This window comes from Sphaeramia orbicularis, unplaced genomic scaffold, assembly GCF_902148855.1.
Source record: "Sphaeramia orbicularis unplaced genomic scaffold, fSphaOr1.1, whole genome shotgun sequence".
In the NCBI taxonomy this organism is placed as follows: Eukaryota; Metazoa; Chordata; class Actinopteri; order Kurtiformes; family Apogonidae; genus Sphaeramia; species Sphaeramia orbicularis.
Genome location: NW_021941651.1, coordinates 79382 through 101603, shown reverse-complemented (window position 1 = coordinate 101603; position 22222 = coordinate 79382). Strand labels below are relative to the sequence as shown.

General features: G+C 43.1%; 1 protein-coding gene across 1 annotated transcript in view; it reads right to left on the bottom strand.

Moving 5' to 3' along the window:
* Nucleotides 1–11619: 11619 nt before the first annotated feature.
* LOC115416714 (collagen alpha-1(XXI) chain) overlaps nucleotides 11620–22222 on the bottom strand; it is an 84235-nt gene continuing 73632 nt past the window's right edge. The window contains exons 21-26 of the mRNA XM_030130561.1: nucleotides 21567–21599; nucleotides 19784–19930; nucleotides 18661–18715; nucleotides 16469–16663; nucleotides 15186–15263; nucleotides 11620–12402 (exon numbers count right to left, since the gene is read on the bottom strand). Coding sequence (XP_029986421.1) covers nucleotides 12215–12402; nucleotides 15186–15263; nucleotides 16469–16663; nucleotides 18661–18715; nucleotides 19784–19930; nucleotides 21567–21599 — 696 coding nt within the window. The 3' untranslated portion in view covers nucleotides 11620–12214. The remainder of the gene's footprint in view (nucleotides 12403–15185; nucleotides 15264–16468; nucleotides 16664–18660; nucleotides 18716–19783; nucleotides 19931–21566; nucleotides 21600–22222) is intronic.

Sequence of the window (22222 nt, the reverse complement as noted above, 5' to 3'; positions counted from 1 at the left end):
CATCTGCGGGAAAAGGGTTTCAAAAACAAAAAACCAATTCAAAGACCTCGTCTCCTCCAACGCCACAAAACTGCCCGTTTAGACTTTGCCAGGAGCATCAAACATGGGACACTGAAAGGTGGAAAAAAGTTTTATTCTCTGATGAGAAAAAATGGAACTTTGATGGTCCAGATGGCTTCCAACGTTGACAAGGAGATCCCACCTGAGATGTTTTCTACCCGGCACAATGGAGGGGGGTCCATCATGATCTGAGGTGCTTTTTCATTCAGTGGAACACTGGAGCTTCAGGTGGTGCAGGGTGGTCAAACGGCGGCCGGTTACGTGCAGATGTTGCAGCGGGCGTCCCTCATGACTGAGGGCCCTGGTCTGTGTGGGAACAGCTGGGTTTAAAAACAGGACAACGCTGCAGCTCACAATGCTCGCTTGACCAAGGACTTCTTCAGGGAGAAGAACATCACTCTTTTGGACCATCCCGCATGTTCCCCTGATTTAAATCCCATAGAGAACATTTGGGGATGGATGGCAAGGGAAGTTTATAAAAATGGCCATCAGTTCCAGACAGTTGATGCCCTTGGTGAAGCCATCTTCACCACTTGGAGCAATGTTCCCACCAGCCTCCTGGAAACACTGGCATCAAGCATGGGCTAACGAATTTATGAAGTGATTAACAAGAACGGTGGAGCTACTCATTACTGAGTCCTACTGAGAACATTTTTTGTTCTGGTTTGGAGAGTTTTTTGTAATTTTTTGAGCGATGGTCTTAAACTTTTGATCAGCTGATAAACAGCCTATTTCAGTTTACTTGTTTTTTTCAATAAATGACTTTTCAAAGTGCTTTTTGTCTCACTCCCCCTTCTTGCTTTTGTAGATTGTAGCTCTACTTAAAACCTCATTAAGATCCAAATGTGCAAAAGGTCAATTCTAGCTATTTTTCAACTGGTCTGAAGATTTGGATCAGGTCTGTATATATATGTCGAGGCCCAAAACAGAATCTGTCCCGATTCTGACTTGGACCGGCCAAAAATGGAATTTCATTTTGGGCCGGCCCGATTCTGAAGCGGGCCGGCCCAGAATGGAATTCTATTCTAGACCGGCCTAGAATGGAATCCTGCTGCTATAATGTTATTTTTATACCATGTTTAATGCAAATGATCTAAATTATTACAAAAATCAATACATGGAATTTGCAAATATGTGAAAAAAAAATGAAACAAACAACATTTTAATTGTAAACTATAATACACTTTATTTACAAATAGAACCTAGTGGTCCTCCCCACCAATATATGGTACAGTGAAATCGACTGAAATTGACAATAGTTACTCAAGGTATGTAAGACTGAAAATGTAAATTGGCACTAATAGACCAAAAATGTCACATTGTTGAATATGCAATCAAACTTGCACTGAAGTCTTAGAACTTGTTCTGGCATCCCTGGTTGTTCACGTGGCACTTGGTAGAACACTTGAATCCAGCTTTCTTGGAGCGGCATTTCACACCTACAGTCTTTGATGGCTTCATCAAAGGTTTTTGTGTTCTCTTAAATGTACTCAAATATATGTATATTTGACAAATTATGGAATTATGGATCATTTGCATTAAACATGGCATAAAAATAACATTATAGCAGCAGGATTCCATTCTAGGCCAGCCCAGAATAGAATTCCAATCTGGGCTGGCCTGATTCTGAATTGGGCCCAGAATGGAATTCCATTCTGGGCCAGGTTGAGTTAGGATTCCATTCTGGGCCAGCCCAGAATGGAATCCTATAGAGATTCCATTCTAGGCCGGCCTAGAATAGAATTCCATTCTGGGCTGGCCCGCTTCAGAATCGGGCCGGCCCAAAATGGAATTCCATTTTTGGCCAGCCCAGAATGGAATTCCATTCCGGGCCGGCCCGATTCTGAATCGGGACAGATTCCGTTTTGGGCCTCGACATATATATCCACACATATACATGCCCGTGTTCATACACGTACATATACGTGTCCATAGACACTGTTCCGTACAGACACATAAACGTTCCCACAGGCTTCTCTGCCTCTGATCCTTCTTCCATATCAGTGAGAACAGGACCGTGGTCAGGAATGAGGAGCAGGTACCAGCTGGAACTGCTGAACGTTTGTGTCCATGTTCTTCAACTGCTTCATATTTGGACTCTGCTGGGGTTCCTCACTTACACTGTTCCGTCGTTTAACAGCAGAACTACATAAACACAAACTGTTCTCAGGTTGTTGTTGTTCAGTATTTGGTTCATTGCTGTTTGGTCAGATACGATGTCAGTGAGTGTCAGTGGTTTGTTTTTGTCTAAACAGTGGATGTTGGATGTTCCCAGTGCTGAGCCTTGCTGTGAACAGTCCTTATTACTCTTTTTTTCTGCAGAATTGGAAGTGATTATAATGACATTTTATACGTGTTTCCCAAACCTCAGCACACTCATGTAAATAAATCTGCCCAGACCAGTGAACAGAACTCAGATCCAGTCTTTGCGTTGCCTTGTATATGACTGCAGTATTTCAAAATACATGGTCCTGAAAATACAAGTAATTACCAACAAAATATGAGTTTGGTGTAGATTATTGTATTTTTTTTTTTTTTTTTTAACCACACATTAACCTTCCCTTGACTCCGCCCTACTGCTGATTCAAACAGGAGAAATGAGAACATCTGATTGGCTCAGTGGACATAGACACACCCATATTTACTACCTCAGTACTGGAGCAGTAGACATTGCCTTATTTTTATATCAAAATGTCCTTCGGGGGTCAAATGAGTGTCCATTTGTGTCCAAAACAGTTGTCCTACAGTCACAGAAGTGTGTGTAAATAATGCTAATCCATTTGTGCACAGACTACTGGTATTCTCTGACAGTGGAAGCTCTATTTTCATAAATATTGGATTTGGAATAGCACGCGGATGTGAAAACTTTTGCTGGTGGACGGACGTGACATTACCCATGATGCTCTGGTCAGTCCCAGTACTTTATTCGGAATAAACTTCTAGACTTCCTATTGCTAATTGTGCTCTTCTTCATAAGTGTTGGTATTGTGGATCTAAAACATTCCCAGCTGACACAAAAACACTAAATGTGTCAGTGGACGGATGTGACATGGTTGTTGTGGATCCCATCATACTGATGCTCTGCAGCCATGTCAGCGTTTACACTAATGATCCCTGTGCAAAAACTAGGAGCACTATTATTTATTGGATAGTTTAGCATCAGACTAAAGAGGAAAGAACAATCTAGAATTGTTGTTTGTGTCTAAAAATGCTTCTTATTGTAAAAGTGTTGATGTAAACAGTGCTGTGTGCCATTCTTCATGTATGTATTGGTGGAACAGAAGCAGGATGGATCAGCACCATACTCCAGATTGAACCTGTACAAATAAAACATGTGATATGGAGGAGAGAATCTGGGAAGAAAAACTGGGGAATCCAAAAGAAGAGAAGATTTGTTTTTCAGCTCAGTTCAGTTCAAATAGAACTTGTCCATTTGTGACATGAAAATATAGCATTAATTGTGCTGAAATGGTTCATTTTTGAGCTGAAAACATAGTTCATATGAGCATCAACATGTTGAACAGAACTGAAATCCTGTCCATTTGAACAACTGTCATTTACCAACACAAAGTTCCTTTGGATTCACTGAGACTGATTTAATATGAACACAGACACAGAAGAGCTGTGAGCACATTTGGACCATATGTAGTTGTGGGTTCGGTCCCAGCTGTTTCTCTGGTAGATCTTCTTGTGTCTGTTTGGACTGGAGCTTCTGTTCTTCTGTTCTTCTTTGTTCTTCTTCTGTCCTTCTTCTTTGTTCTTCTTCTGTCTCATCGTTGCCTGGTAACTCTCCAACAGTCATATGAATATTTCCCATTAAATGCTGAGTGTTTGCCACAGATGCTCCTCCCACAGTGATGATGTCATCAGACCCCTCAGTTTTCCAGTCACATCCACTGTTGACTCACTTCCACACACTTTACACAACGGACCGACCCAAAAATATCCAAGAGCATGGAATCTGAAGAGCACTGAAACCACAGCTGTCCCACTGAGTTCAGCTGCGAACACACTAAGAACAAACTAAGAACAAACTAAGAACACACTAAGAACACACTAAGAACACACTAAGAACAGACGGCCTTTAGAACAGGACCATCACAGAACATGAGCCCAACATTGTCATGTGTGTCCGATCTCCAGTTTCTTGTCAGTACACACCTCTACCACTGACTGTTCATGTCTTCAGTGTCATTTTTTCATTTCACAAATTCATCCTGTGGGTCAGATCGGATCCTTTGGCGTCTGGTTTGGGTCCACAGACCGCATGTTGAACACACACCTGTGTTTTAAAGGCTGTTGTCGGTGTTTGTCTCATTGATTACCTCTGCACTTAAAAAAAAAAAAAAAAAGGAAAAAATTATTCCAGCAGCAGGGGTGCTGAAAAAATACTGTAAAATAACAGAAAATAACCATCTCACAAAAATACGGTAATTTTCCAAAATTCAAATACAGTTTTTTGCCCTAACTTCACATGAGATTTTGCATATTTTTTTTTTTTTTTTACTTTTTAATGTTGAATAAAGAATATTTACATGTATTAAAACAATCCAATTCCCTATAAATATATATATAAATAATTTTCAGTGAGACTCAGTTGTCCAATCCACTGATAAAAACTGTATTTGGACAGTTTATCAGTGCTTATACATGTTATATATTCACAAAAATACATTTATTCAACAGTTTTGTTGTGAAACCTCCTGTAATTACACAAGATATTTGTCAATTAACAAACAAGTCTGGTTCAACTGACAGAACTAATACTTCTGTTACCGTTAATTGTCAGTAATTTTATCTGGTTTTATTATTTTTTTTTTTTTTACACTATTAAACTTTAAATTAACAGTTTAATCTCATAAATAGAAAATAAATATTTGTGAAATTATGATACATTTGCAAATGTATTTTAACTGTATTTTTCTGTGAAAAAAAATTTTTTTTTTAAAAAATTAAATCTTATGGTTCTTCACAGTTACAGTTTTTTCCTGTTCTTTTCCATTTGACATGTAAAATCACAGTCTGTTTTTGTCATTTCATTGATATTTTCCTGGATCTGAAAAATACAGAAAAAAATCTGTCAAACAGTGAAAATTCTGTTAAATTGCATATTTATTTATTTTTTTTAACAGTGTGTGGTTTTAGTTGTGTTTTGTGTGTGTGTCTGTGTGTGTGTGTGTGTGTGGTTCTAGTTGTGGTTTTTTTTTTGTGTGTGTGTGGTTCTAGTTGTTTTTTTTTTTGTGTGTGTGGTTCTAGTTGTTTTTTTTTTTTGTGTGTGTGTGTGTGGTTCTAGTTGTGTTTAACGAACACGTGTGTGTGACCCTCTGCATCAGATCACACATTTTCACTTAAAGTTTGTTGTTTACATGGATCTGAAATTAGTTTTCTTTGTAAATTGCAGAACTTCACTGAAGGAAGAGTCTGTTTATAGACTTATGTGGAAGTGTGTTTCCTGTTGACTATAAATACATGAAAATGACTCCGAAAACTTCCTATTGTACGACCAGAGGGACGGATGGATGAGATAGATAGATAGATAGATAGATAGATAGATAGATAGATAGATAGATAGATAGATAGATAGATAGATAGATAGATAGATAGATAGATAGATAGATAGATGACAATACATGGTTATACACAGTTTCTTTTAATATAAAATGAATAAATCAACAAAATCATCCAAGGATGTAAGTGCTGGAAAACATCCCATAATACCATAGTCTCCATTCTTCAACATTGTAACAGATATGAACTGGATAAATATGACTGAATATTTATGATCCAGACCAGACTGTAGGACACAGTTGGAGGTCTGGAGGGTTCAGGGGTCAACACTGAGTGTGTGTACGTCAGAAATGTATGAACACAGGCCTTCACCTCAGATCAGACTGAATGGGTTCTTTTCACACACATATGTGGGTAAAAACAGACCATAATAACGGCACACGTGTAAAAATAACTTCGGTGTCGGTGTGTGAAACCCCCACATTCACACCTTTCACACGTGGGCTTAAATGTGAGTGCGACCTCAGTGGAAACAGCAGACGGTATCAGCAGCAAAAGCAGAAGGAATGGAGAAGAGCACAGAAGACAACAGGAAATGACAGGAAATAGAGGGGCGGGACTTCAGAAAGACACGCCCACTTCAGATCAGGTCTGTCAAACTCATGTTAGTTCAGTTCCACATTTAGCCTATTATGATCTAAAGTGGGCCCAACCAGGAAAATAATAGGATGAAAACTGATAAATAATGTCAACTCCAAAGTTTTCTCTGTGGTTGTGAGTGAAAAAAGTAACTTTTTGTAATGAAAATGTTTACATCTTGAACCTAACATAAAAATACATGAACAACCTGAAAATTCTGAAGAAAAATCTGTGTAATTTTAACAATATTCCACCTCAGTTTATCATTCATACATGTGCCTCACAACTTACAGATCACAGCGGATCTACAAATACACAAAACATTTAGTAACAGGCAGAAGATGAGTACAGTTCCACAGACTTCTGTTCAGACATTTCAGGCTGTTCTTATTTGTTCAGGTTATTCACATGTTTTGTCAAAGGCTAGTCTGTAAATGTAAACATTTCTGTGTCGGCCATCTTGGTTCTGGTTGTTTCTAATGCCCTTCTGTGACTGTCCACTAGGGGTCAGTGTATGTCCACTAGGGATGGACAGTTTGTATGAGTTATTCATGTTCCTGTTGTGGACCAGCAGCGTCTCTGCTGAAAAGAAATGAGTTTATGTGTGATTTATGTGAAAATGACAGATGAAGGAGTGGAAGACTCCACCGCAGGAACATGAATAACTCATAAAAACTGAAGACTGTTGGTCCAGAACGGGAACATGAATAACCAACAGTCTTCAGTTTGTATGAGTTATTCATGTTCCTGCGGTGGAATCTTCCACTCCTTCATCTGTCATCTTCATATAAATCATACATAAACTCATTTCTCTTCAGTCGCTCGGAGGGCGGAAACTAACTCCCTCGGGGGGGGGGGGGGGGGGGGGGGGTGTTCAGGAAACTGTTAGCGTGAAGTGAATATGTGTAATAATAATAAACAGAAAAAACAGAAGTAAATGCTGACATGAACAGAAGTGTTTCCTTTACAGCTGATTTCCATCTAAAGTGACTCAGAATGAGTCGAACTGCAGTCGACCTTTTGAGTCTGTTTTCACACTTTATGATCCAAACTGTCAGATAAACGCGTATTCCATCAGATATGACTTTAAATATGTAAATATATAAGTATCAGCAGCGATTATTATCAGACTGATATGGAAAAAAAAAAAAAAAACACACACAGGACATCAAACAGAGAAATCTGATAAGAAGAGTAAAAAAAAAATTAAAGCCGCAAGCGGCATCTAAAGGCCCTCTCCACGGGCACGTCCAGTAGAAGTATGTCCATCGTTCAGCAGGTGGCGCTCTAGCACCAAATTTCAATGTCTTCTGATGAATGGGTGTAGGCCTGGGAGATTAACAACTGATTCAAATTTGAGGCAGATCTTTGTTCATATGTCCAAAATAAAGACATTTTTGTATAAGTAAATCTGTAGGGGGTGCTATGCAGCTAAAATTAAATTTCTTCCATTGAATGGGTGTAGGCCTGCGAGATGTACCACTGAGTCAAATTTGAGCTAAATCGGTGTTCGTATGTCCGAATTAATGCAATTTTCGTTAAGGTAAATTTGTAGGAGGCGCTACTGAGCAAAGTGGCAATTTCTTTTGATAAATGGGTGTAGGTCTGGGAGATTGACAACTGATTCAAATTTGAGCCAAATTGGTGTTCGCATGTCTAACGTGAAGTAATTTTTGTAAAGGTAAAATTGTAGGGGGCGCTATGGCACCGAATTTCAAATTTTTCTGATAAATGGGTGTAGGCCTGGGAGATAGACGTCTGAGTCAAATTTGAGCCAAATCGGTGTTCGTATGTCCGAACTGAAGCAATTTTAATAAAAAAATACTAAACATTTTTGTAGGGGGCGCTGTAGGGAAAAATTTCAGTTTCTTTTGACAGATAGGTGTAGGCCTGGGAGACAGATGTCTGAGTTAAATTTGAGCCAAATCGGTGTTTGTATGTCCGAACTGATGTAATTTTTGTAAATGTACATTTGTAGGGGGCGCTATAGTGCGAAATTTCAATTTCTTTTAGTAAATGGGTGTAGGCCAGGGAGATGGATGTCTGAGTCAAATTTCAGCCAAATCGGTGTTTGTATGTCTGAGCTGAAGCAATTTTTGTAATGGTAAATTTTTGAAAAAACTTCGCAAAGTTTGCAACCTCGTCGCACAAAAACGGTGACACCGATTCAAAAAATTCGGCTAACTTTTTATGTCCCACTTCTCTAGATACTGTACACCGATTTTGAGCTCATTCGGCCAAACGGCTTAGTAGGAGATAGTTAAAATACGTCAGCGAAAACGCTGACTCAGCATTTTGGAAATTTCAATCCAATATGGCCGACTAAGAGTTGGTTTTGGGGCGTGGCCATAATAATATTTTTTGTTTGTCTCCTCATGATGAATCTGTGTACCGATTTTCGTGGCTCTACGACAGACTGATATGGAAAAAAAAAAAAACACACACAGGACATCAAACAGAGAAATCTGATAAGAAGAGTAAAAAAAAAAATAAAGCCGCAAGCAGCATCTAAAGGCCCTCGCCATGGGCACGTCCAGTAGAAGTATGTCCATCGTTCACCAGGTGGCGCTCTAGCCCCAAATTTTGTGTCTTCTGATGAATGGGTGTAGTTCTGGGAGATTGACAATTGAATCAAATTTGAGACAACTCAGTGTTCGTATGTCTGAGCCAAAGCAATTTTTCTATAAATAAATCTGTAGGGGGCGCTATGGAGTCAAAATTCAATTTGTTCCATTGATTGGGTGTAGGCCTGCGAGATGTACCACTGAGTCAAATGTGAGCCAAATCGGTGTTCGTATGTCCAAAGTGATGCAATTTTCGTGAAGGTAAATTTGTAGGGGGCGCTACTGAGCGAAGTGGCAATTTCTTTTGATAAATGGGTGTAGGCCTGGGAGACTGACAACTGATTCAAATTTGAGCCAAATTGGTGTTTGTATGTCTGAAGTGAAGTAATTTTCGTAAAGGTAAAATTGTAGGGGGCGCTATAGCGCCAAAATTTCAATTTTTTCTGACAAATGGGTGTAGGCCTGAGAGATAGATGTCTGAGTCAAATTTGAGCCAAATCGGTGTTTGTATGTCCAAACTGAAGCAATTTTAATAAAAAAATGTAAAAAAAAAACCTTGTAGGGGGCGCTGTAGTGCGAAATTTCAGTTTCTTTTGACAGATAGGTGTAGGCCTGGGGGACAGATGTCTGAGTCAAATTTGAGGCAAATCGGTGTTCGTATGTCTGAACTGATGTCATTTTTGTAACTGTACATTTGTAGGGGGCGCTATAGTGCGAAATTTTAATTTCTTTTAATTAATGGGTGTAGGCCTGGGAGATAGACGTCTGAGTCAAATTTGAGCCAAATCGGTGTTCGAATGTCTGAGCTGCAATTTCAAGGGGGGTCAAAATTGAGCTCAAAGCGCAGGAGAAAGAAAAATAAGACAAAAAAAATAATAATAATCTGAGCAAGAACAATATAGCCGTTTCCATGGTAACCACATATTAGGCCTTATGTGAAAGCTCTTTAGCTCCCCCACATGTCTGTGGGGTCAGAGGTCACATGTCGTGCACTTACACCCACATGACTGACCCCGACTGGGCGTGTCCCATTGACTCCCATTCATTGTGAGCAGGTGTAAATATGCGATTTGTGCACATGTCATGTACATGTTCTTAAAGGTCTCAGTGCCGTGAATGTGAATATGTGAAACACCTGAAAACCCTCCTGTTTAAAAAGGCTTTTTAGTCTCCCACCTGACCCAGGACCACCACAGACTGATTACACTCTATGTATTCATCATAACGTACTCCATGTGTCATCCCCCCCCCTCCCAGTCTCTCTATATCTCTATCGCTCTCTCTTTTCTCCTCCTTTACTCTCTCTCTCTCTCTTTCACCCCAACTGGTCCAGGCAGACGTCCATCCTTCAGGAGTCTGGGTCTGCTCCAGGTTTCTGCTGTTAAAGGGAAGTTTTTCCTTCCACTGTCACCAATCACAAGTGTTTGCTCCTGAAGGATTCTGTTGGGTCTCTGTAAACTTAATTTGATTCTGATTTGAATTGATAAAGCACTTTGTGACTCTGTCTGTGAAAAGTGCTCTATAAATAAAATTTACTTTACTTACTTTACTTATGTGTGAGAGTGGCGACAGTGGCGAAAGGCGACCGCGTCACTGGCGATTTGGTCCCCATGCGCCCACAGCAGACTCAATAGGCCCTGCGCCAGCTTTACTCGGCTCGGGCCTAATAAAAAGTGTGCAAAAATCCCGACTGAAAAAAAATATAGCCCCAAAAATTATAAATATCCGTAACTTTTTGTTTGTAGTTTATGTTAAAATGTGAGGAAACATCAAATTAGCAGCATTTAATGTTTTTATTTCATAGTTTTCACACAGTATATCAGTAAATACACGTTTTGTTGCTTTAAAAATTAAACGCACATTTTTGCAATTCCATGAAAAGTAGCTTCATAAAAAAAAAATAATAATAATAATCTCATTGTTTTTTAAATGCCTAAAGAGGAATAAAGAAAAAAGTCTTGATTAACGTTCTCATAATTCATGCATGAAAGGGTTAAACGCATTAACCAAAAAAAACCTAAAGGCAAATCAAGTAATGATAACTTCTGAAAGATGTTGATATTTATTAGAATTTTACTGTTACCTTGGACCTTCACCACTGACACTTGTAAAATTAAAAATTAAAATAAAAAAAGAGTAAAAACATTAACAAATCACAGCCCATGTTTGATACAAAATGAACGACAACAGTTGATTCAGTAAAAAAAGAGGTTTTTAGTTATTAGAGAGACCTTATTTAACCCTTAAATAGATAAGTGGCCCTTTAACTAAGGGGATTTGAACATCCAGGACTGGTTTGACCTTAAGTGTCATTTTAATATTTCACAAATTCATCCCTCAGACCGGATTGGACCTTTGGTGAATGGGATTGGACCCTTTGGTGAATGGGATTGGACCTTTGGTGAATGGGATTGGACCCTTTGGTGAATGGGATTGGACCTTTGGTGAATGGGATTGGACCCTTTGGTGAATGGGATTGGACCTTTGGTGAATGGGATTGGACCCTTTGGTGGACGGGATTGGACCCTTTGGTGAATGGGATTGGACCTTTGGTGAATGGGATTGGACCCTTTGGTGGACGGGATTGGACCCTTTGGTGAATGGGATTGGACCTTTGGTGAATGGGATTGGACCCTTTGGTGAATGGGATTGGACCTTTGGTGAATGGGATTGGACCCTTTGGTGAATGGGATTGGACCTTTGGTGAATGGGATTGGACCCTTTGGTGAATGGGATTGGACCCTTTGGTGGGCGGGATTAGACCCTTTGGTGGGCGGGATTGGACCCTTTGGTGAATGGGATTGGACCCTTTGGAGAATGGGATTGGACCCTTTGGTGAATGGGATTGGACCCTTTGGTGGACGGGATTGGACCCTTTGGTGGGTGGGATTAGACCCTGTGGTGGGTGGGATTGGACCCTTTGGTGGTCCGGTTTTGGCCCCTGGGCCACATGTTTGACACTCCTGGATAAATGGATTCCAAAACTATCTTTAGTTTTAGTTCGAACTGCAGGAATGAAGTTCAAAGTCGGGCTGTGAACCAGGTTCTTCTGCAGAAGCTTCCATTAAGAACCATGACGTCCATGATCCTATGTCAACACACTGCCCGTTCAGGTTCAGGTCCAGGTCCAGGTGTACCTTCCTCTAGTACAGTGTCAGTCAAACAGTGAGAAGTCTTGGTAGTTCTGGTTCTGGTCCCGGTCTTCAGATGTTCGGTCCTTTGCTGTAGTGCTCCCTGAGGTCGTAGCTTGGTGGTCCTGGTCCTTGTCCTGGTCCTCAGATGTTGGATCCTTTGCTGTAGTGCTCCCTGAGGTCGTCGCTTGGTGGTCCTTGTCCTGGACCTCAGACATTGGGTCCTTTGCTGTAGTGCTCCCTGAGGTCATAGCTTGGTGGTCCTGGTCCTGTTCCTGGTTCTGGTCCTGTTCCTGGCCCTTATCCTGGTCCTCAGACGTTGGGTCCTTTGCTGTAGTGCTCCCTGAGGTCGTAGCTCTGGTAGCACATGGAAATGTCGCAGACCCCTGGAGGACCCGGGTTCCCCCGTTTACCAGGACCCCCTGGAGGTCCCGGTTTCCCTGGGTCGCCCTGGTTACCTGGATGTCCGGTTCCATCGAAGCCACGAGGACCCTGAACCCCTGAAGGGAGAACACGAAACCCACTTAAAGATGGTTCAGGTTCAACACATGCATTTAATCACCGACAGACCATAATAAGCACAGAGTCCTGATGTCAGAAGGGTTTCAGACAGTTTGTTTTGAATTTGTTACATTTGTTTCTTAAAAAGGGGGACCACCACCCCGGTCTGCCAGTCCAGAGGGACTGTCCCCGACTGCCACACCATGTTACAGAGACGTGTCAACCAAGACAGTCCTGCACATCCAGACTGAAGGGACTCAGGGTGGACCTCCTCCACCCCCGGTGCTCTGTCCAACCACCTGGGACCTGGACCAGTCCACCTCTGAGACCTGGACCTGTCCACCTCTGAGACATGGACCTGTCCACCTCTGAGACCTGGACCAGTCCACCTCTGAGACCTGGACCAGTCCACCTCTGAGACCTGGACCAGTCCACCTCTGAGACCTGGACCAGTCCACCTCTGAGACCTAGACCAGTCCACCTCTGGGACCTCAGCCTCTACTTCCTCCATGGAAGACGTGACAGTGGGACTGAGCAGATCCTCCCAGTATTCCTTCCACCATCCGACCACACCCCCAGTGGAGGTCAGCTCCTCCCACTTCCTCTGGAAACAGTGTTGGTGGTGCACTGCTTCACCTCCTGAGGCGACAGACAGTTTGACAGAATTTCCTCGAGGCCGACCAATAGTCCTCCTACATGGCCTCTCCAAACTCCACCCAGACCCCAGTTTTTGCCTCCAGCACCGCTCGGGCTGCGGTACCCCTGTCCTGCCGGTACCCATCAGCTCCTTTGGAGTCCCACAAGCCAACCAGGCTCCATCAGACTCCTTCTTCAGCTTGACGGCATCTCTTACTTCTGGGGTCCACCACCGGGTTCGGGGATTGCTGCTACGACAGGCACCGGAGACCCTGGACCACAGCTCCGGGCAGGCGCTTTGACAATGGAGGTGGAGAACATGGTCCACTGGGACTCACTGTCCCCAGTAGGGTGTCCCATTTTTGGTACTTGTTTTCCGATCAAGTTCTTAATTTGTCCAGTTAATCTCTTATATATTAGTAACTCCCCCAAAAATTTCAGCCCAATCTGTACAGTTTTACCCCCCCCCCCCCCCCCCCAGTGCAGAAAACCCATTTTTCAGTGGAAAATCCTGCATTTGTGGGTACCTGCTGAAGTGCAGGAAAGGGAGGGTACCAGATGGGTACTGTAGGATCAGATGTTCTGCAGTGAAATCAGCCCTGAGTTCAGATCTGTCAAATCAGACTGGGACAGAAAGAAATCTGAAAAAACCTGGGATTTGACCCAATTTTCAGTGTCAGATGACCTCGACCTTGTCTAAAATCATGTGACCTTTGACCTGTACATGATTGTAGACCTTCATAAACGACAGCTCCATCCCCCAAAACCTCTAAAATGACATTTGCATGAGCAGATATGGCAGAAGTAACCCACAAATGCAGGATTTTACATTAAAAATGGGTTTTCTGCACTGGGCTGACGGGCACCTTGAAGATGGAGGTGGGGGATGGGGGGGGGTGGGGTCTGAACTGTACAGACTGGGACAAAAAAATTTTGGGGAGTTACTGATATATAAGAGATTAACTGGTCAAATTAAGAGCTTGATTGGAAAAGAAGTCCCAAAAATGGGACGCCCTAGTCCCCAGCCTCCCCCAGGATCTGGGAGGAGCTCTCCTGGAGGTGGGAGTTGAAGACCACGCTGACATCGGGCTCTGCCAGACATTCACCAGACCCTCACAACACGTCTGGGCATGCCCAGTCTGTCCGGTTTCCTCCTTCGCCAGCGGATCCAACTCACCACCAGGTGGTGATCAGCTGACAGCTCCGCTCCTCTCTTCACCCGAGTGTCCAAAACACACGGTCGGAGGTCTGATGACACGACAATGAAGTCTCATCGACTCCCGGCCTAGGGTGTCCTGGTGCCACCTGCACTTCTGGACCTCCCTGTGTTGGAACATGGTGTTTGTTCTGGACAAACTGTGACAAGCACAGAAGTTCAAGAACAGAACACCACTGGGGCTCAGATCGGGGGGGCCGTTCCTCCATCACCCCCTCCAGGTCTCACTGTGGTTGTCCATGTGGGCACTGAAGTCACCCAGGAGAACAATGGAGTCCCCAGTCGGAGCACCATCCAGCACCCCTCCCAGGGACTCCAAGAAGGTCTGGTACTCTGCACCGCTGTTGGGCCTGTAGGCCCAGACAACAGGGAGACACCTGTCCCCGCCCCGAAGGCGTATTGTTTATTTGTTTACTAGTTGTTTAATATACTCACCTGGACAGCACAGGGTTAAAGTGTGTTTAATATACTCACCTGGACAGCACAGGGTTAAAGTGTGTTTAATATACTCACCTGGACAGCACAGGGTTAAAGTGTGTTTAATATACTCACCTGGACAGCACAGGGTTAAAGTGTGTTTAATATACTCACCTGGACAGCACAGGGTTAAAGTGTGTTTACTATATTCACCTGGACAGCAGAGGGTTAAAGTGTGTTTAATATACTCACCTGGACAGCAGAGGGTTAAAGTGTGTTTAATATACTCACCTGGACAGCACAGGGTTAAAGTGTGTTTAATATACTCACCTGGATAGCAGAGGGTTAAAGTGTGTTTAATATACTCACCTGGACACCAGACGGTTAAAGGTACTCATTAAACTTAGCTCCACCCACATATTTATTATTCCTTGGTGTGTTTTGGTTCAAAGTGCATTCCTGCTCTGATTTAAGAACCCCAGGGGCTGATGGGTAAGGGTCTGGTTTACGTACCTAGCTGTCCAGGTGGTCCTTGGGGCCCGCGGTGCCCCTCCCCTTTACTGCCTTTGAACCCTGGTGGTCCCAGGTCACCTGAGGACAGTCACACAAGTCTGCATTAGGAACCTCCAGGTCTCCAGGGCTTTAAACCAAACAGCCACAGTTTTACTTTGAATTCATGTGAGTTTCCATGAACAGACAGAGCATGCTCAGAGGTTGAAGTCCATCCATGCGTGGGCGGGAACTGCAGCAGCGTGGGCGGAGTCTTTCACAGCAGATCACACTCAGTCCAAGGCCATAAATCAGAGGCTTGTTCAGGTGGTTTGGGTTTTGGACGGGGGCTTTAAAGGACCTGTTCTTCATTAATGGTACCATGAACAGCAGTGGATGTAACCCCCCCCCCCCATGCTAATCTGTGTATGTTAACCCTTCAGTGACCCTTGTGTCATATATGATACAGACCCACCAAAGGCCTAGAGTTACTGCACTAATTGTTAATTTTTACTTTTTATGTTTTAATTTTGTCCTCGTAGTTTTCCACTATTTCTATATAGATTTGTTTTAATTTGTATCATCATCAATCAATCATTTTAAAGGTTTTATTTTGTAAAAAAAAAAAAACATTCAGATTTTACAAATTTTTCCATTTTGTTCTGAAGCTTTTCAGTTTGTTTGTTTTTTTCCATAGATTTATTTTTATTTTGTACTAGAACTTGTACAGAACAATAATTTCCTTCCATTTTTTTGAACGGAATTAAGTATCTGAATTTTTTTGGTCTCTCAATTTTTCTATGTTCATAAATTTGGGCCTTTAAGGACCACAACTGGGCCTCTAAGGACCAAAACTGGACCTCTAAGGACCTAAACTGGACCTCTAAGGAGCAAAATTGGGCCTCTAAGGACCGAAAGTGGACCTTTAAGGACCAAAACTGGGCCTTTAAGGACCACAACTGGGCCTCTAATGACCAAAACTGGGCCTCTAACGACCAAAACTGGACCTCTAAGGACAAAACTGGGCATCTAAGGACAAAACTGGGCCTTTAAGGACCCAAACTGGACCTCTAAGCACTCTAGTTGCGCAAAAAGGTCTTTCCGTTGCAGTTTTGTGTGACATACTCATTTCTCTACAACCAAAACCCACCTCTAACAAGAACAAAAACTTGTCATTGAAAAACAAGACTTTTAGCGAAATTGTTGTTTTTCCATTAGGCAAATTTTTATGGGGGGGCCTCCAGTTCCTTCTACCCCCCCCCCCCCCCCCCCCAGAGCAGATCCCGAGTTATGGCTGACCCAATTACCTTTCAGGCCTGGAGACCCCTGCATTCCCGGGGGTCCTGGGTATCCTGGGGTTCCAGTTCTGCCGGGGTAGCCTGGACTTCCCATGGAGCCTTTAGGTCCCGGTGGTCCTGGCTCACCTGGGGGTCCCTTTATGCTCTGGCAGGGTTCACATCTAGACGGGGGGGTGAGGGTCTGGAGTAGCGCTGGGAGCTGGTCTAGAGACGGGGGGGGGTTCAGGTTAGATGGAACTCTGAGCTGAAAAACCCAAATATGGTCCCTCTGACAGGGTCCAGCTGCCGGACAATATGGGCCATGATACAAACCATTAGCATCATCGCAAAGTTGAAGAAGTCCTATTTTTGGCCAAATTGTGATATCTCTATAAAGTGAATCCACAGTGTTTGATCAGTAAAGTTACACCGATGACAGCATGTGACCAAAAATATGACTTATTCAATGATGCTATGAGGCTAACAATACTACATACATTCGTCCACATTTAGTATTATACATATGTTAGCATCATTAGCCAAATTGTGATATCTGTGTAACTTTACTCTCCTAACACTGCTGATTTTTATTTATTTATTTATTTGCATCATTGGCTGTGACCTGAAAAAATATGGCTGATCTAATGATGCTAATCATTGAAGCTAATGATATGGTTAGCCTTGTAGCATAATTGAGTAAGTCATATCTTTTGATGTGATGAGGCTAACAGTATTGTGAGCCCCATAACGACATTGTTAGCCTCATAGCATACAAAACATGACTTGTTCAATGCTATACTCTGCTATGAGGCTAACAATATAATTAGCCTCATAGCATTATTGACTAAGTCATAATTTTGGCCAAATTGGGATATCTGTATAAAATGAATCCACAGTGTTTGAAAAGTAAAGTTACACCGATGACATCATGTGACCAAAAATATGACTTATTCAATGATGCTATGAGGCTAACGATACCAGACACATTACCTACATTTAGTATAATGGATATGTTAGCATCATTAGCCAAACTGTGCTATCGGCATAACTTTACTCTCTTTACACTCCTGATTTTTTTTTTGGATCATTGGCTATGACCTGAAAAAATATGTCTAATCTAATGATGCTATTCATTGAAGCTAATGATATGGTTAGCCTTGTAGCATCATTGAATAAGTCATATCTTGATGCGATGAGGCTAATGATATTGTTAGTCTCATAGTAACATTTTTATTCTCATAGCTTAAAAATATGACTTGTTGAATGCTATGCTATGCTATGTTATGTAGCTAACAATATAATTAGCCTCATAGCATTATTGAATAAGTCATATTTTTGACCAAATTCCGATAAGTGTAACTTTACCCTCCTAACACTGCTGATTCTTTCTGCATCATTGGCTATGACCTGAAAAAATATGACTTATTCAATGATGCTATGAGGCTAATGCTATAATTAGCCTCATAGCATCATTGAATAAGTCATATCTTTCTATACTATGAGGGTAACAATACTGTTAGCCTCATAACGACATTGTTAGCCTCATAGCATACAAACCATGACTTGTTCAATGCTGTGCTATGCTATGAGGCTAATGACATAATTAGCCTCATAATGACATTGTTAGCCTCATAGCATACAAACCATGACTTGTTCAATGCTATACTATGCTACAAGGCTAACAATATAATTAGCTTCATAGCATCATTGAATAGGTCATATCTTTCTATGCTATGAGGGTAACAATATCGTTAGCCTCATAATGACATTGTTAGCCTCATAGCATACTAAACATGACTTGTTCAATGCTATGCTATGCGGCTAACGATATTGTTAGCCTCATAATGACATATTTAGCCTCATAGCATACAAAACTTGATTTGTTCAATACTATACTATGCTACAAGGCTAACGATATAATTAGCTTCATAGCATCATTGAATAAATCCTGTCTTTCTATGCTATGAGGCTAACGATATAATTAGCCTCCTAGCATCATGTTCTTTCAGGCCCGTTCCTCTCTCCTACATCATTTGTTATAATTACATGCACATTTAAAATTATGCAAATTAGGTGATGATGTCATTAGGAACTTGTAGGACAAACATGAGTTCCTTTGTGTGTTGACATATTTCCATTTTGCTCCATGCTTCAGTAGTTTCAGTCTCCAGTATGAGGAACATTTGCATTTGTTGTTGCCATGACAACGCACAGACACTTACTGCGCAGGATGTCAGAGCAGAGTTTCAGCAGGTACTCATCTGACGGAGGTTTACCCTGGAACACACAAGGACACGCACAGTCAGCTGGGACCGGGGGGGCCGGGGGGGGGCAAACAGGAGGCCCCTGGGACAAAACTGGACCCCCAAAAGGGTCCGGTCCAGTCCGGTTTAGTCTGGTCCGGTCCAGTCCAGTCTGGTCCAGTCCGGTCTGGTCCAGTCCGGTCTGGTCCAGTTTAGTCCGGTCCAGTCCATGGGATGAATTAGTAAAGTAAATATTCTATTCTGTTGATGGTCCTGGTCTTGGTGAGTCCACATTCTGGTGGTGTTCTTCAGTCTGGTGGTCTTCCTCAGTCTGGTGGTCTTCCTCAGCCTGGTGGTCTGTCAGTCTGGTGGTCTTCCTCAGTCTGGTGGTCGTCTTTAGTCTGGTGGTCTTCCTCAGCCTGGTGGTCTTTCAGTCTGGTGGTCTTCCTCAGTCTGGTGGTCTTCCTCAGTCTGGTGGTCGTCTTTAGTCTGGTGGTCTTCCTCAGTCTGGTGGTCTTTTTCAGTCTGGTGGTCTTCTTCAGTCTACCGGTCTTCTTCAGTCTGGTGGTCTTCCTCAGTATGGTGGTCTTTCTGTCTGGTGGTCTTCCTCAGTCTGGTGGTCTTCCTCAGTCTGGTGGTCTTCTTCAGACTGGTGGTCTTCCTCAGTCTGATGGTCTTTCTGTCTGGTGGTCTTCTTTAGTCTGGTGGTCTTCCTCAGTCTGGTGGTCTTCCTCAGTCTAGCGGTCTTCTTCAGTCTGGTGGTCTTCCTCAGTCTGGTGGTCTTTTCGTCTGGTGGTCTTCCTCAGTCTGGTGGTCTTTCAGTCTGGTGGTCTTCTTCAGTCTGTTGGTCTTTCAGTCTGGTGGTCTTCCTCAGTCTGGTGGTCTTTCAGTCTGGTGGTCTTCTTCAGTCTGGTGGTCTTTCAGTCTGGTGGTCTTCCTCAGTCTGGTGGTCTTTCAGTCTGGTGGTCTTCTTCAGTCTGGTGGTCTTCTTCAGTCTGGTGGTCTTCTTCAGTCTGGTGGTCTTTCAGTCTGGTGGTCTTCCTCAGTCTAGTGGTCTTCCTGGTCTTGGTGGTCTTTCAGTCCCTTACTGGGGTCCACTTACAGGTTTTCCTGGGTATCCTGGTTGGCCCGGTTGACCTGGTAGTCCATCGTGTCCAGGAAACCCTCTGGGACCCACTAGACCCAGGTGGCCCATGTCCCCCTTCTGTCCTTCAGATCCTTTAGGACCCACGTCACCGGTCTGTCCGACCTGAGGACACACGAGGGACCAGGGTTAGAGGACCAGGGTTAGAGGACCAGGGTTAGAGGACACAGGAGGGACACCATATGGGAGTACTGGAAAACGCAAACATGGAAGCAGCACCAGTGACACACACACACACACACACACACACACACACACACACACATATACATATATACACTATATTTCCAACAGTATTCCCTCTCCTGCTTTGACTCCCATATGAATGTCAGGTCCATCCCATTCCTAGTCTATGGGTTCAGTCTGACGTGGCTCCACCCTTTGCAGCTCTAACAGCTTCAACTCTTCTGGGAAGGCTGTCCACAAGGTTTAGGAGTGTGTTCATGGGAATTTTGGACCGTTCTTCCAGAAGCGCATTTGTGAGGTCCCACACTGATGTTGGACAGAAGGCCTGGCTCTCAGTCTGCGCTCTAATTCATCCAAAGGTGTTCTATGGGGTTGAGGTCAGGACTGTGTGCAGGCCAGTCCAGTTCATCCACACCAGACTCTGTCCTCCATGTCCAAATGGACCTTGCTTTGTGCACTGGTGCACAGTCATGTTGGAAGAGGAAGGGGCCGGCTCCAAACTGTTCCCACAAAGCTGGGAGCGTGGAATTGTCCCAAATGTCTTGTTCTGCTGAAGCATTCCCAGTTCCTTTCACTGGAACTAAGGGGCCCAGCCCAGCTCCTGAAAAACAACCCCACACCATAACCCCCCCTCCACCAAACTTTACACTCGGCACAATGCGCTCCCACAAGTATCGTTCTCCTGGAGACCACCAAACCCAGACCCGTCCGTCAGATCGTCAGATGGAGAAGTGTGATTGGTCAGTCCAGAGAAGGCTCCTCCCCTGCTCTACAGTCCAGTGGCGGCGTGCTTTACACCACTGCATCCACCGCTGTGCATTGCACTTGCTGATGTATGGCTCAGATGCGGCCGCTCGGCCACGGAAACCCATTCCATGAAGCTCTGTGCGCACTGTTCTGGAGCTAATCTGAAGGACACATGAAGTTTGGAGGTCTGTACCATTGACTCTGCAGACAGTCGTCCACCTCTTCACACTCTGCGCCTCAGCATCCGCTGACCCCGCTCCGTCAGTTTCCGTGGCCTACCACTGCGTGGCTGAGTCACCGTCGTTCCCAAACACTTCCACTTTCTTATAATCCAGCTGACAGCTGACTGTGGAATATTTAGGAGCCAGGAAATTTCACCACTGGATTTGTGTCACAGGTGGCATCCTATCACAGTTCTACGCTGGAATTCACTGAGCTCCTGAGAGAGACCCATTCTGTCCCAAATGTTTGTAAAAGCAGTCTGCATGCCTAGGGCTGGATTTAATCCACCTGTGGACATGGAAGGGACTGGAACAGCTGAGTCTGAGGATTGGGATGGAGGAGACAAGACTTTTGGAAATATAGTGTGTGTGTGCAGACAGTAACATAAGGGTTTGATAGTTGGATATTTCAGATGAGTTTCCCCTTTAGAACACTGTGTGTGTGTGTGATGGACATTATTATATTATTTCCCTTGGGGGGGGGGGGGGCAGACCCCACCCCCTCCCCCCTCAGCTGTCCAGACTCATTTCACTGCAGTAGATTCAGACAGAACAGACTATGTACGACCACAGAGGAATGAACAAACCTCTCCTTTACGTCCAATGGGTCCGACTTCACCCTGGGAAAGGAAAAGAAAAGACAAGACAAGAAAGAAAAGCAAGAAAATAAAAGACAAGAAAAGAAAGAAAAGACAAGAGAAAAAGAAAGAAAAGAAAAGAAAGAAAAAAGAAAAGACAAGACAAGAAAGAAAAGCAAGAAAATAAAAGACAGGAAAAGAAAGAAAAGACAAGAGAAAAAGAAAGAAAAGTAAAGAAAAGAAAAAAGAAAAGAAAAGAAACAAAGAAAGAAAAGAAAAGAAAAAAGAAGACAAGAAAAGAAAAGAAAAGAAAAGAAAAAGAAAAGAAGAAAAAAGGAGAAGAAAAAAGAAAAGAAAAGACAGTAAAAGAACAAAAAAGAAAAGCAAGAACAAAATAAAAGGAATGAAGGACCAAATGGGCCTTAAGGAGAAAACGGGCCTTTAAAACCAAAACTAACGGATCAGACCAACAATGGCCTTTAAGACCAAAACTGGGCCTTTAAGACCAAAACTGGCCTCTAAGGACCAAACTGGCCTCTAGGACCAAAATGGGCTTTAAGGACCAAACTGGGCCTTAAGGACCAAACTGGCTAAGACCCAAACTGGGCTTTAAGACCAAAATCCTTTAAGGACCAAAGGGAAAGAAGAGAAAAGAGGAATAGGCA